The sequence below is a fragment of the Struthio camelus genome, chromosome 20 (assembly GCF_040807025.1).
Source record: "Struthio camelus isolate bStrCam1 chromosome 20, bStrCam1.hap1, whole genome shotgun sequence".
Taxonomy (NCBI): Eukaryota; Metazoa; Chordata; class Aves; order Struthioniformes; family Struthionidae; genus Struthio; species Struthio camelus.
In genome coordinates this window covers 257,358-272,239 of record NC_090961.1, presented here as the reverse complement: position 1 = coordinate 272,239, position 14,882 = coordinate 257,358, and the positions used below count along the sequence as shown (strand labels likewise).

Genomic DNA, 14,882 nt, shown 5'->3' with positions numbered 1-14,882 from the left:
TCCTTTATTTCTGGTGGAGATATCAAATTATCTTCGACCACTGGAGCAGTCTGTGATCTATCACATCAGTAGGTCTATCAGGGATATGGTATTTTCTTAATCAAAATGCACAGGTTGGTGTAGTCTTGAGAGGACACTTTAGTCATGGCCATATGGTTTCCTGGCAAATCATTAACAGTTCATAATGAACTGAGTTTGTTCTTGCTTTTTACTGCCTCTATCCGTTTCTTAATTTTTCTTTGACAGTTCATATAATTTCTTTGTTCTTTGCAGAACACATGAATGAATAGGCTAAGCGCTAAAGAAATGAAGTAGGCAGTTACAGCCTCACTGCTGCTGGACAAATTCCATTATGACCCAGTGAGCTGCTTATTGGTCAAGGTGGCAGAGTTCTGAAGAGACAGAACAGTAGCAAGCCCAGCTCCAGTGAGAAAAGGTCTTGTAAGGAATTTCCATATGGTATTCCTAAGTCTCAGGGCAGAAGCATTAATGGAGATCTTCCAGACAACACCTGAGATATGCAAAATTCCACTGCAAGACTGAATCTGAGCTGTAAAACTATGTAGTAATGAAGTATCAGGTGTACTTGAGAAGTGAATGAGATTCTGCTCATGCAGCTAGCTGTTTTTCTGAAAAGGTAGAGTGCACTTTTCAAGGCGAGGCAAGAAAACGTGGGCAAAATGTCATTGATTATAAACACGCTCAAAAAAGAAAATGGAAAATTTAATATGGATTTTTATGCTGCACAAGTTATTTTCCTGGCCTACGGAATGTTCCTTTTTTTTCTGTGCAACAAAGGATCACCGACTTTGTCATGCAGCTCATAAAATAGTTTAAAAATACATTAAATTAAATTCTGCCTTTTAGTTGACCCTAAATGTCTGAGCAATTTTTTAAAGAAAGATCAGACTGAGTTAATGGTTTTGACACTGTAGCAATGGCTGCAGTGATCACCAAGTAAAGCAATGATTTCTCTTTGGTCTGTTTGAATACAGCATTCACAACGGGCTCAGTACATTTTGTACAGAGTTTTCTCACTTTATTCATAAAGGATTTCCCTTCCAGCATCACTGAGGTCAGAGAGAGTTGTGTAATGACATCTGAGACTCGGAGACTATGCTATTTATCTTTTTAGCTAAACTACGGAGTCAAAAATTCCAGAGCAGCACTTACCCAAGCATTGCAGAAATCTTTGCCTGGTTTTCTATGGCACAGGTTTTTACAGAGAATTTTCTGAATACTGACTAGTGAAAAATATTAATTAATCATTATGTCACTCTTGCTTTCAAAAGGTGCTGCATTTCCCAACTCTTCCTCTCAAATCTATGGATATAAGAATTATCTTTATCAAATTAAGAATTTGGAATTTTGGCTTTTAGGAGCATCAGATTGGCTTCAGCAGAGGTGGAAGAACAAGTAGCACTAGAATATCAAATCTTTGAGCTCCTGGTAATCAGGTACTGGGAGTGTAAGTCTCAAGACTTGGACAGTCTATAATTAAACATCCATTCTGAGTGCAATAAGCTTACACAAAAATCTTTTCTCTAATGGCATTTTATTTTGGGCTGCTTGCTAACTTAAGAAGAGTTGAAAAGATATTTTGTATATGATTTCAGAACTGGAGTAATAGCTATAAGCTTGCAATGCTTTTGTAGTCAGCACTTACACAGATGGTAAAAAGATGTTCCTGAAAAGCTATGCTTTAGAAAGCATAAAATGCTTCAGGTTCCGCTCTCCCTAGAAGGCTGCACAGGCAGACTCTGTGTCTAAGACAGTCCTGCTCGCTTCTCTGAGATGCTGTGAACTTCTGTTCAGTTATTATAGAGTGCAACACAGTTCTGCAGAATCAAAATTTTATCACACATTCCTGAAGATTTCAGTCTAATTTCATGGATGAAATGGAAAATAACTGTAAACAATCAGGAAGATACCAGTAATACTCTTAGTTACGCTAGAGCGTCTTGATAGTTAGGTTGCCTACATTCACCTACTAATGGATTTAGTGGAAAGCCAGAAATCTTAGGGCATATCAAAGTCTTAGGCTGGCTGACTTCTTGAAATGGTTTTATGAAGCTGATTTAATTGTTTGTTGTTGTTTGATGTAATTTTTCTACTTTTACTCAGTGTTTTAAACTCTAAGATCCACCTGCGTGAGGTTCTAGATTTCATCCATTAATCACACAACAATTTTTTATTTTGTGCATGAGTGTGTATTGCTGCATTTGCTTCAGTGCAAGGGTATTTCCTGTTTGTTAGTTTCTAAATTTTATGTAGGAGCAAAACAAGCAACAGTTCTCAAGTTCTATGGGTCCGATTCATAATGATTTTTTTACTACACGTTTTGTTGTCATGTGCGGGAGCTTATAGGGAAGACAGGCCAGATTCTTCTTGGAGGTGCAGAGCAAGCAAACAAGAGGCAACAGTCACAAGTTATAACATGGGAAATTATAACAATATAAATAATTTAAAAAATGATGTTAGAATGGTTAAGCGTTGGATCAAGTTGCTCAGAGAAGTTAGTCTCCATCCCTAAACGTGACTCGATAAGACACTGGGCAATGTGATCCAGCTTCGGTTTAGCCCTGCTTTGAGCAGGAGTTTGGCATAGATGACCTCCGTATGTCCCTTTCAACCTACGTTATTCAATGATTATTTGTGCCAATGCAAAAAAAAAAAAAAAAAAATTGCACCAGATTGGAATGGCAAGATTCTAATTCTCCTTTAATAAAGATACCACGATACTGCTATAGAATGAGCTTAAAGCATTTATAGGGTACTGTATTTTCAGGGATATTTCTCTCATCAGTCTTCTTTTCTGACTTCACTTCTTCTCCTTTTCATTTAAGCGCCTTCAGTAAGTTACTGAAGTAAATATGTGAGCCTTGCATTATGCTTTCATAGTAGCTTTTTTGAGTGTTGCAAGACTGTGTTGCAGAACTAAAAGTAAGGTGCCATTATGTTTCAGGTTTCCAAAATTCAAAGCTAAAACTTTCTGTGCGATCTCCCTGCTGCTTCATTTTTCTCAAACTTGATAATTATGTTATATATACTTCATAGTCCATATTTTTCCTTCATTTGTGATGGCTTTCTGACTGTCCCAGAGCAGTAAAAGAAGCCCACTACAAATCATAATGACATGCGTGAAATTGAGATTACACGTTGATAAATGCAGTCAGGTTCCATGCAAGAAATTCTTTCAGTATTGTGAATTCATTTCAATCTTAAGCTTGCCTCTTTCCTCCTAATACAATTCATGAAGGTAGACGTACCATGCAACAAAGACTAGCTCTGCAGAATACCTGCCTACTAAACATTTGGATACAGGTACATTTTCAGTGATGAAGCTGACATCTTGCCACACCGTTCAATCCCACCCAAGGTCAACATTTGGACTAGTCTGCCAATGCTTTGGAAATCTGTTTGGATGAAAAGTGCAATATAGATGAGCACAATTAGTATTTTTGGCAACTGCAATAATCACCATCTTCCTGTATTTGCTGAAAAATCCAGGGCCTAGGCAAAGTAATTATGCCATTTTTCAACAAGGAATTAAATAAATACAAAACTTTTTGCTCATCCTTTTTGAAATCATCACATAATCAAAGCCTAAATATAATTCTCCTTTGTCTTTTAGCAAATGCAACGTGGAACCCAACAAAAACATGTAATGCTATCTTAATTTAGTAAATAGTGGCAGACCTAGAAGGTGCTACAGTGCAGTGCGAAACTTTCTTCACTGTAGCCAGATACTGTTGTACTTGCTCTCTGCTTCATGCGCATTGCCTTTACCGTCATCAGTGGCTCATGGCAGCTCTCAGTCTTACTTTTGCAGTGTCACCATTATGGTGCTGCAAATTCTCCATAGTAGACGTCAGCCTGTATCAGTACACATGATCAAAATCTATTATGTTCTTTTTTTAAGAGAGTCATACAATTAAAATACTAATTAAGAACTGAACGTGCAAGACCCAATCTCCCCTTTTTTTTATGGGACCAGCCCACAATGGTGGTCAGTGGTTACTGGCTGTTCTGGTCATTAACAATGACATAACGATTCCTATATAAACACTAGGTCAACTGGTTGATTTTTTTTGTTTGTTTCAGGGATTTATCTCTTAGATTTAATCTACATTGATTCTGCATATCCCGCTTCAGGCAGCATCATGGAGAATGAACAAAGATCCAATCAAATGAACAATATTCTCCGAATAATAGCTGATCTGCAAGTCTCCTGTAACTATGGTTGGTAAATTTTTTACACTTACTCAGTCTTAACTGAAATGTAATACAATAACGTGATAACAGGTTTCTGCCCTGTGTCAAGGCAACACATGAGGCTAAAGTTGGTAGAGTTGGACACTACTGAATGATTTAGCTTCCACTGCTGTGCAGTTTCAGCCTTACTGGCAAATTAGACAAATGGGTATGTATTCTAAATTCTGAGAGCCATAACAGACGTTGTGTGAAGTTTACTAGAACGATGTAAGTACATATGGAATAAAAATGTCATGTTTTCAAGTACAGCTATTGCATTTGGTTTATATTTTGTTTCCACCAGAGGCAATGAGAGAGAATTATCTTAAGATCCTTTCCTTCCCTTTGCAGTAGTCTTTGGAGTGTGCAGTGTGTTAATTTCATTATTATTTTATTGAAATTACTTCTGTATGCCTGAATATGCCTGCCCTTATCCTTGTCAACTTTAATATCATAAACGTTCATGGGTTCAGTCAGTTGTTGTAAGGTTGAAACGTGAGGAAAGAAGGAAGATTATTCTGTCGACAGATTTAGAGTGTCAGTGGAATTTCAGTTCTCAGAGAAAGAAAAAAGTGACAGAATCAATAAGTATTGCTTATTTTGCTTTTTCTGGTTTGTGCTAGTTTAGTCACAGAAATAAACATATATAAAAATGTGTATGTGTGTGTGTGTTTTTTTTTTTATATTTATATATACACACCCTCTTCATCTATCAGGATTTAAAGCTAGGGATTAGGCATAATAATTTATGATTCTGTAGAGCTAGATTATTCAGGTGTCATGTTTTTACTGTGACTTTTGTTTTGTCTTTGACCACTTTAAATGACAAAAAACTTATTATTTTGCTGACTACTCCTTTTATCAGTTATAGCAACTTCCTGTATTGCTATATATTAATTTTTAATGCTTTTTTAAAAAATCTGAGAGCAAGTTCAAATATGGCCTTGAAGAAACACTCTTCAGAAATAATGGGTGCCTTTAAAACATTTTTTTTTTAAGTGAGCGTAAAAGTTAAGTCAGATACTACAACATGTCTGCATGTTTTGATTTTCTCCAAAAGAGTCAACACAAACTTCAAGCAAGGCTTGCACAAAAAAAACATTTTTCAATTTGTTAATTGATAGCATGTAATAAATCTCTAGCTTTCATGGTAATAAAATGCATCTGTGTTGTGTTTAACAACTGAGCATCACTTTTGCTTGATCAAATCTACCATCCTCATAACAAAAACGGACAAAATAGTATTTGTACCCACTTTATTCTTCAGGATGGTTCACATTCTCTATTTCCATTAAGATAATTTGAGAAGCAGAAGAAATTGAAGAACAATTTCATTTATTTTTGATGTGAGTATTCATCTTTTTATGTTTTAATATTCTACAGATCATCTTACAACACTACCCCATGTGCAGAAGTATTTAAAGTCTGTCCGTTATATTGAAGAACTTCAGAAATTTGTGGAAGATGATAACTATAAGTAAGTAGCATTCTTTTCCTCAGATTTGGGCAACTTAATGGAAAGATCACCTATCTGTTAGTTTGATTAAGACACAAACAAAAAGCCTTTAACAGAAGGTATTTTGGGATTTGCCTGACGTTCTTAATACCTTTTTTTCATAGTTGATAATATCAAGATAATATCAAGACTTCTAATAAAATCTAAAATGACTGTTATTCTTTATGACTCTAACCAGATATTTAAAATGCAAAAGTTAAAGGCAAAAGAAGATGAAAATCTAGTCTTCGTTCTATTACATTATGATTGTATTCCGGGAACTTTCTTCAGGAACCTTAAAACCAGCATTCTGACTTCATCGCTGAGATGTTCAGAACTGGAAGCTGGTACTTCATATATAAAGCTGACAATTTTTATTTGTTGAGCTTATTAAAGCAATGCTTACTAAAAAGGTGGAGAAAGAGCCAACCCACACAATGGTATGAAATAGAAAGCGCAGAGTACCTGAGTCAATATGTGAATGTGCTCCAGTTGGAGGAGGTGATAATCCGTAACCAATAATTCTGCAAGAGCTAGCACATTAAATCATAGGTCTGGCAGCCAAGATTTTAAATAACTCAACCAAGGCAGATGTGATGCTATATAATTAGAGATTGGCGAATATAGTACCTCTATTTAGGTAAGCAAAAGTAATCAAGGCAGCCAGAGGTTTGTTAATATGATGGTGGTATGCAAGATTTTAGTGTATATTTGGAAGAGGAAAGTTCATAATGAAGTTCTTTTAAAAACTAGTCTTATTGCCAGTTTTACTAAATATTTCAGTTGAGAACCTTGTCTCAAAAGTTGTGTGTACTTGGCCCATTCGTTGAAAAAACAACGTTGGGAGGGATCATCAAAGTGGAAGAAGATTGGGATATCACAAAGGAAGAATCAGATGGCCTGATGACTGAAATAATAATGACACAAAAATCAAAATGTTATGAATTTATGAATTAATTCTAATTTATGATATTGATCGGTAGATGTCTGTGTCGCCAATGAGATATAGCCATAAAAAGACAAATGCAACCCTTCTCTTACCAAGTACGGTGTTTCTAGGAAAAATTAAAAAGAATTGTTAATACTTTTATAGTAGGAGTTCAGGAAGTGAGCTAGGAGCTAGGTGAGCTAGGTTACTAGGAGGTGAGACCTCATGTGGAGTACTATACACGCTTGTGATCATCCATGCTCAGAGCAGATACAAAAAAAAGCTGATGTGATCAGGTAAATAAACAGTCTGTCTTGTAATGCAAGACTAAAAGAACTAGGCTTCGCTTTAGCCCAGTAAAGCAAAAGTTTAAGGGGGTAGAATTGCTTTATATAAATATAATTTGGAGAGAACAGGGAGGGTAAAGAGCTATTTAAATTATAATGTTGGCACAAGGATAAATGCACAGAACAGTTGATAAGCTAAACATGATCAAGTTGGTTTCTAACCAACAAAGTAATGGAACTCTGGAATGACTTCTTAAGAGGAATACTGAGACAAATACATTAATACATAATAATACATAAATACATAAATAATTTTAAGTTGAAGCTTGATAGTTAATGAAATGAAGGCCATCATTAGGTGTCTGTGAAAGCAGGAGAGTGGAATCATTAAATCAGAAGACTATATTTCCCTTATCTGGGAGTACCTGTTTAATTTCCACAGTTCTCAGTGTCATGCATGTGTCAGCATAAAGAATGAACTACCCTAACTTCTCTACGTTTTTCTGTAATTATAGTTGATGTTGCTGTCATAGAGAAGCACAATTCTGTTAAGAAGTTCAGGAAAAAGGGATCTCCATGCAAAAAGCATGTTTGAGCACAGCATGAGACAAGTGATTTACCTTTCTTCTTTACTTCTGAACATAAATGTGACTGGTGATAACTCCAGCTGTTAGAGCTATCCCACTTAGCTGTGGTCCATTGCACGTAAAGTACTATTGCTCAGTCAAGTCTGCTGATACAGATTCTTGTGATACATGTATTTGAAACTTTGCTTTCCTTGAGAGAATGATTCTAAGGGTAAAACCATTTAGACATGACATTCTCTTGGAACAGAAACAAGAGTTGCACCGAGTATGATCAGGTCATGCTTCAGATAGAGAGAAAAGCCTCCAGAATTTGTCCCCTTGCTTGGAGTAAACTCTAGCAAAAGAAGCTAAACCAGCGCTGGGTTATTCACTGCAAAAGAACATACTTGGCTGTGTTTTTGACAGGTTTGTGTTTTTGTGTCTGACTGATCACAGATATTAAGAACAGTGATATTTCTGTAGAAAAAAGAACGGAAAAAGTTTATTTGCATGATGTTTTCATAACAAAATTTATCTGCTGCATAAAATTAGAGTTGCTGCCAGAATGCTGATGCAGAATGCATTTACCCTTCCTTTTTTCCATCTCATGACATTGTGTTTCACAAATGGAGATTATGCAACAGAAGCATATTGAACACCTGTATTGTGCACAGCATGGTAAAAAGGTCAGGCAGTCTAAGATTTGTATTAAGTGTAGAGTGCCATTTAAATCTCAGTATTAAGATTTAATAAATGATCCTTATTTACTTATTTCCAGCATACTTCCATGCGTCATTAAAGTAGGAAACATAGAACAAAGTTAAGCTGAGTAGCGACTGGGAAAGATGAACAACTGTAATTGTATAGGCTTTACAGCCTGCATGCAAGAGGCTGGTCGTGTTGATTAATTGACCTTCAGATGGACTTTCCTGGTAATTCAGCAATGTTAACATTATATATACAATAGTTTTCATTAGTTCTAATATTTTTGTAAAAATGGATTAAACAAATGGTTTCTATAAAAATTTAAGACCATGACATAATAGTTGGAGAAACTACAAGTCATGAGTAATTCCAGTTTAAATTTTTGAAACTATTTTAACTCCACTAGTGGTCTTGCTAATAATGCTGAAAGGTATTTGATGTATTTTAGAAATTATGTAGTACTTTTTTTTTGATCCAGTTATTTGTGAGAATGAATATTTTGATCAAATTTACAAGTTTTTTTTTTCTAAGCCTGACTATACAAGGTTTAGTTATAAGAGGTTTTAAAAGAGGGGAAAGGTTTGATTGTTAGCATAGTAAATTTAGCTGAAGTTTATAAGAATTACTCTGTATTAGAAAACCTTGACCTTATTCTACCATGTTTATTTCATCAGAAATAAAGCTTTAAATCAAAGACAGTCTTCATCAAAACTTATCATGTCCATCCTTAAAGACCTCTCCCCTTCCTCTTCTGTCTTTTTATTTGATAAGAAGTTTGTGGATTCTGTTTTGAATATTTGATTCCACATTTTCCTCTCAGTTCTCCCTAATGGATCATCAGTTTCATAGCATTTTCTGGTCCCATGCCAGAAGAAAACTGTAAGCCTTAAAAAGGCAAAGAGCGCTAAGTTTTTACAGTGGGAAAGAATCTCCTCTTTCTTTCTCTTTCTAGTGACCTCTCTTGTTGAGCCAGGAGCAGCATTAGTATACTCTGAAGAGATCTGTGTTTGATCTTTGGCAGGAAGAACAGACCTACCTTAGTACCAGGCTGTCAAGGAGAGAAGCTTAGACAATTGCCCTAAAATGCATTGGCAGGATCCCAACACACGCATTTTGCCAGATGAGGACCTCAGTTATCCTGGAAAGGAAAGTTTGGCAGTTACATAAACAGAGCTTTTCTCTTCATTTTTTTGTGGCAGTCCAATTGCTCGTGTTAGGTTCCTGCTTGTCAGTAAGTGGGAACTCTCCAGAAAACCTCTGACGGTGATGTCATATCCTAAAAATAATACATTTGTTTTACTGAGACCATATACTTTTCTCTGCACAAGCGGAGAGGTTAAAACATTTGCTGGTTACAGAACTAAAGGGACCAAAAAAGAACCCAAAAGATCAGAATTCCTTCCAATATACCAAAATGTGTTGCTACTCATCATTATCGCAGGGAATCGCCGACAGCTGCAGCCGCCAGGCGTCAGAGATACCACGCAAATGCTGTAGGATCTTCTTCCTCCTCAAGGAGTGTAAGAAGTCATGCTCAGGAAACAAAGGAAGTGTGGGTGACACCTAGGTAACCTGAGAAGAGTGCTTGTCCCCAGGTATGCAGTTTTTCCTGAGCTACACAGCAGTATCCAAACATTGTGACGCCATACCACATCCTTTTCCAACTTGCCATGTCTTGCATGGTTCCAAAACTATTGTGTTTTGAATATCATTAGGTCAGGCCTGGTATTCTCCACAGCTATTCTTGGTCCTTAATAAGACAAACAAGCATATTTTCTCCTTTCAAGTGCTTTCTTCATCTCCCAACCCTGTCCTTCCCTCAGAGTTATTTTACTGTAATCAAAGACAGTCTGAAAAATGGGGACATAGCGAAGACACTGTGCCTTGCTGACAGCTACAGAAGATTCCTGGCCCAGACTCCAAATTAAGAATTTCTTAGGGGGGGTTTTTTGTTTGTTTTGAGTCTTTAAGTTTGAAGAAGTAATCTTATTTGATGGGGAACATCAGAATACAACATAACAAAGACAAGGTGTTGCCATGCTCTGTCTCAGTTGTCTTGGACATCCTTGTAGGACAGCTGTGAAACTGCAATGTTTAATATCCTGTGAAAAAGGAACTGAGTAGTAGATGCCAAATGCTATGACTTCAGAGGCTGAGTGATGAAGTTTGTCCTCAAGAGATCCCTGCTCTTCAGCAAAACAATTTTGCCTGCCAGTTTCTCAGCAGCATCCTCATGTGTCTACCTGCGTTTTGAGCAATACAGCATGGTCTCACCAACACTCTGTTCAAAAGGGTAACTTAGGTTTGCTTCTTGGTTGCTATTTTGCTTGTGGATCTCACAGTTATGTTAACATTTGTCATTGCATCTCACTGTTCAATTGCAGGTTCTACTACAAGACATACTTTTAAACTCATAAAGGAGTCATCAAACTTATTTGGCAAGATTTCTTTCCCACAAAACCATATTGATTAATAATATTAGTATTTCTCTGTTTTAATTCTGTATCAAGTGATTCCTGTGTTAGATTCTCAGTTATTTTTTTCTGAGACTGATATCACACTAGCCAGCCTGAAGACAGTAATATAATATACTGTTTTGAATATAACATCAGATTTGCTCTGTTTCAGTCTTCCAGAATTTCTCTAGTATTAAAATTTTATTAAAAGATAATATCAGCAGACAGAAGGTTTACTTGGTCAACTTTTCCAGAAAGTTGAGTCTGAATTCTGCTTATTTAAAATTCTAGTAATTAACAGATACATGGCTGATAATGAATTTTATCTTCAAACACTGAGGATTTCATTTCCTGAGTTGCAGTATCTCCTAGATTAGTCTCTGGGGGTTAGTTTTAACTCTGCCTTGTTCCTAGTGGATAACATTACAATTTATTCCATTTAATTTCAAAACTAATAGGCATGCAACTTAAAACTGCTTTGAGGATTTCTAAAAATAGGCTGATTTTAGTTTGCCTAAATCTCTTCAAAATGCATTTAAGTAGAATTAATGTGAAAAGAATATAGCAATGCTTATACCTGTCAGATGGTAACAAATTGCCTCCAGCTGCTGTTTTCAGAGTAGGTGCGCTTGCTCTGTAAAACAGTTTCTCAGAACAGCTTGTAAACATGTTAGATATCAGACATTGCTGCCAAAAATGTTTTCCTGTTGTTTTTTTTTTTTTTAGCCAGCTATTCTTTACCAGTTAAGATGAAAGACTTGATTCAATTGATTAAATGTGTGCTTAAGTTTTTCCTTAACTTTTACTTAGCAAAGCACTTAAGAACATAACTAAATGTTTTCCTGAATCAAGGTCTATATGATTACATGAAGTGTAAAGTATGTTTGTGAAACTCCCCCTGTAGTGTTCCCTAGACAATAATGGAACACCATACTTTTGTGTGCTGTATCCTGTTTCTCACTGGCACAGACACCTATGAACTGGATTATGCATTCTGAATCCTGGAAGTACATAGTCTAATGTCAGACTAAACAATGTACAAGTAATTTCCATGGATTTGCTGCATAATCTGCTTGATTACATTCCATAGGACTAGGTCTTGAGACTCTTCAAGAGCTGTTTAGGACATGGTGTTGTTAATTCCAGAAGAGATTGCATGTGTAGGAAATTCAGGATTTATCCTACCAAAAATGAGAGTATTGACAAAGTCATTGAAGCTGCTGCCAGTTCTCTCAGTACCAGAACAGTGTATCTACAGCATCAGCTCAAATATATGTATATTTTTAAATGGCCAATAGCTTATTTTTGTTTGGAACACAATAGTCATAGTTGACCTGGAATAAAATTTTGTACTGTACTGGAAAACAGCCCCATGTAATGATTCCAGTGTATGTACTATTGATTTAGATATAGGCTTGTAGAGTTTTGTGTTGACACACAATATTGACTAAGGCCAATGTGAAGACTGTTATTTGTAGTACAGTGTTACCGGGACACATCAGGATTGGAATCCCATTCGGTAGAAGTTATATATTTCAGTGCTTTAGAGCATATTAGGCAAAACTGTGCTATTTCAGTGTTCTAGTAAGATGATTTACATAAAAAGCAGTTCAAATTTAGATTCAGATAGGCAGGATGCTATAGAAACGTGTCCAAGATAAATGAATATGTAATGAAAATGTTGCGCTGACTCCTCACAATGGCGGCTGCATAAAAATATCAGCTGCGCTATATTGCTTTTAGTCTTATGCTGCCAGGAACTGTATAGCAGGTACTTAAAATATCAGTACTCATCACAACGAACCTCGGCCACAGTCCATCTTAAATAGGTCTTCCAGATAGCTACATTTCTTGGACCTTTTCCACCAAGAATTATTGTCAAAGGCATGGTTGGGGAACACCATTGCAGTTTGAGATTTCTACTGAGCCAATTGCCATTTGGATCAACAGCTATAGTTGTGACTTGGCTGTCTGTTATCTGAAAATCATGGACAGCTGTGTTCCACAGGACATGTTCAGGAACAATGAAATCCAGCGAGTGTTGGACCTACTGTTTTAAGTGCTGCACAGGTAGCCCAAAACGTTACAGGTATGTCAGACCAATTTTGCCACATAAACAGATACTGGTCAGAAATGCCTGGGCTGCAAGAGCTCAGGACTGTACTGCTTCTTGGCAATTTAGATCTTCCTTGTCTCAGGAAGGATGGGTACGTTTCTTTCAGCCTCCTCATGGAGCCTCTAAATTCCTTGCTTGTGTGCAAGGATGTAAGTCCCCCTCTTCTACCCCTTCTTCCCCCCTCACTGTATGTTCTGTCTTTAGTTGCTTGTTTAGTATTAGGAGAATGGAGCAAGTAGCCGTAGTGTCCTGGCAATAGTTTCATCCTGTCCTGCGGAGCATAGCCCTGTGAAACTGAACTATATTCAAGACTGGTTACACATTTTATTTTCTGCATTATGTTAGGTTCCTCCTTCCATGTTTATCAGGAAGGTTACTCTTAAATGAGCTATATGGCAGCACTCAATAGTAGAGTTCTATTTAAGACTAGGTGGGATAGAGGTCCTGTTACTCTATAGAGCATACCAGCCATAACAGGTTCCAAAAAATATTTTAGGTATCAGTTTATTTATTTATTTATCAACATTTGTTTCTGTCATCTTTTTACCTTACAAGAATAAAACCCTTATACGTTCTCTATATGCTTTGTTCTTTAAAAGCTGCTTGACTTAATTCCCAATCGTGAATTGGCAGTTCATTAGAGATTTTTGCTGAACTATGCCTTTTTTTTTCCCCCCCCTAGAAATTTTATTTCTAGTTCTTGTTTCACTGTAGCTTGTTAATACTAATTCCTCAACTTGGGAATTGCAGTTTCTAATGCACAGTTTCCTGGCTTGATATCTAGGATCTGTCCTAGCATATGTCTCAGCTGAACTCTTGCTTTATAATTGTGAAATAGTGAAATTTTTAATTTTTTCCTTCTTTGTCAGCACTTGGTCCTTGTACTAAAACGAAGCTTTCTAACCCTGGTAAAGCAAAGATTCTGTTTTTAAAAAGAATTCCTGGAAAAAAAAATTGTAACTGTACTTTGATATTGGATGAATATAGTGACTCATAAGATGAATTTCTGATCAGGTGCAGACACAAAAAAAGAGAATGTCTTTGTAAGGGTGATAAGTGATTTATTAGGCATGTTGAAACAATTGTAGTTTTTTACTTGTGATGTTGTTGGGTGCAGTGAGCTGGGAGAATATAATTTGGTCTGTGATGGATATGAATGACATATATTGTTTATAAATACATTGAGTACCAAAGTCTGCACGGACCTATTGATAAGGCTACTATTTGGAAGACTTTGCTTATACTGTCGGCATAGGTATATGCACATACATCCAGGTGAGAACAGATGAGCGTGCATGTGCATGCCTACAGCCCTTGCCTCTCAATGGAAAATGCAGCGTCAGAGGAATTGCAAAAATGAATTTGGTGACCAGCAAGCCGAGACTAGTTGAAACTGTTTTGGCTGTCAGTATCTCTTCTTTGAAATAAAGATATTTTTGATTGCTTCCAGCCTTTTTGATGTGAGATAGAACAGGAGAGGAGAAGGACCAGGAATGACAGCTCATAGTCAGCGTTCCCTTTTCTTACAGGTTATTTTAAATAATTTTTGTTAAACATGTCAGCATGAATGTTTTATATTTACTAAAACTCAAATTTAACTCATATTTTTTGTTGATCTTTCAATACATTTTGATTTTTCCTAAACAAAATAGCTAAATTATATCCATTGCTATTCTGAAAGCATGTTGCAAAATTCTGGCATTGTTGAAGTCAATGACCAATCTGTCAGAGACTTCAGAACAGCTAAGATTACACCTGCACATTTTTCATTAAAAAAAGAGAACTTAGCATATACTTTGACCTAAACAAAAAGACAACTAGCTTTATCAGTCTTTACATTTCCTATAATGAAAATGTGATCTGTGCAGAGTGATGCAATCTCTTTTTGTAGCACTGAAGTTCCACTCATTGCTCTGTCAGTGAACTTTTAAGTGGAAAACACATCACTGATACCATGCCTCTTTCTAAAACCTTATTAAAAACATAGGGTTATTAAGTCTTTCTTTCTGCTGTATATTCCCATTTCTTCTGTACAAGACCATTTATAAACAGAAAGAAAGAAATACTGTTACTCA

General features: G+C 36.3%; 1 protein-coding gene across 2 annotated transcripts in view; it reads left to right on the top strand.

Annotated features, from left to right (window-relative positions):
• RALGPS1 (Ral GEF with PH domain and SH3 binding motif 1) overlaps window positions 1–14,882 on the top strand; it is a 131,240-nt gene that overhangs the window by 91,422 nt on the left and 24,936 nt on the right. For both annotated transcript variants that reach the window (XM_068914418.1, XM_068914417.1), the window contains exons 10-11: window positions 4,105–4,242; window positions 5,638–5,731. In XM_068914418.1, coding sequence (XP_068770519.1) covers window positions 4,105–4,242; window positions 5,638–5,731 — 232 coding nt within the window. The remainder of the gene's footprint in view (window positions 1–4,104; window positions 4,243–5,637; window positions 5,732–14,882) is intronic.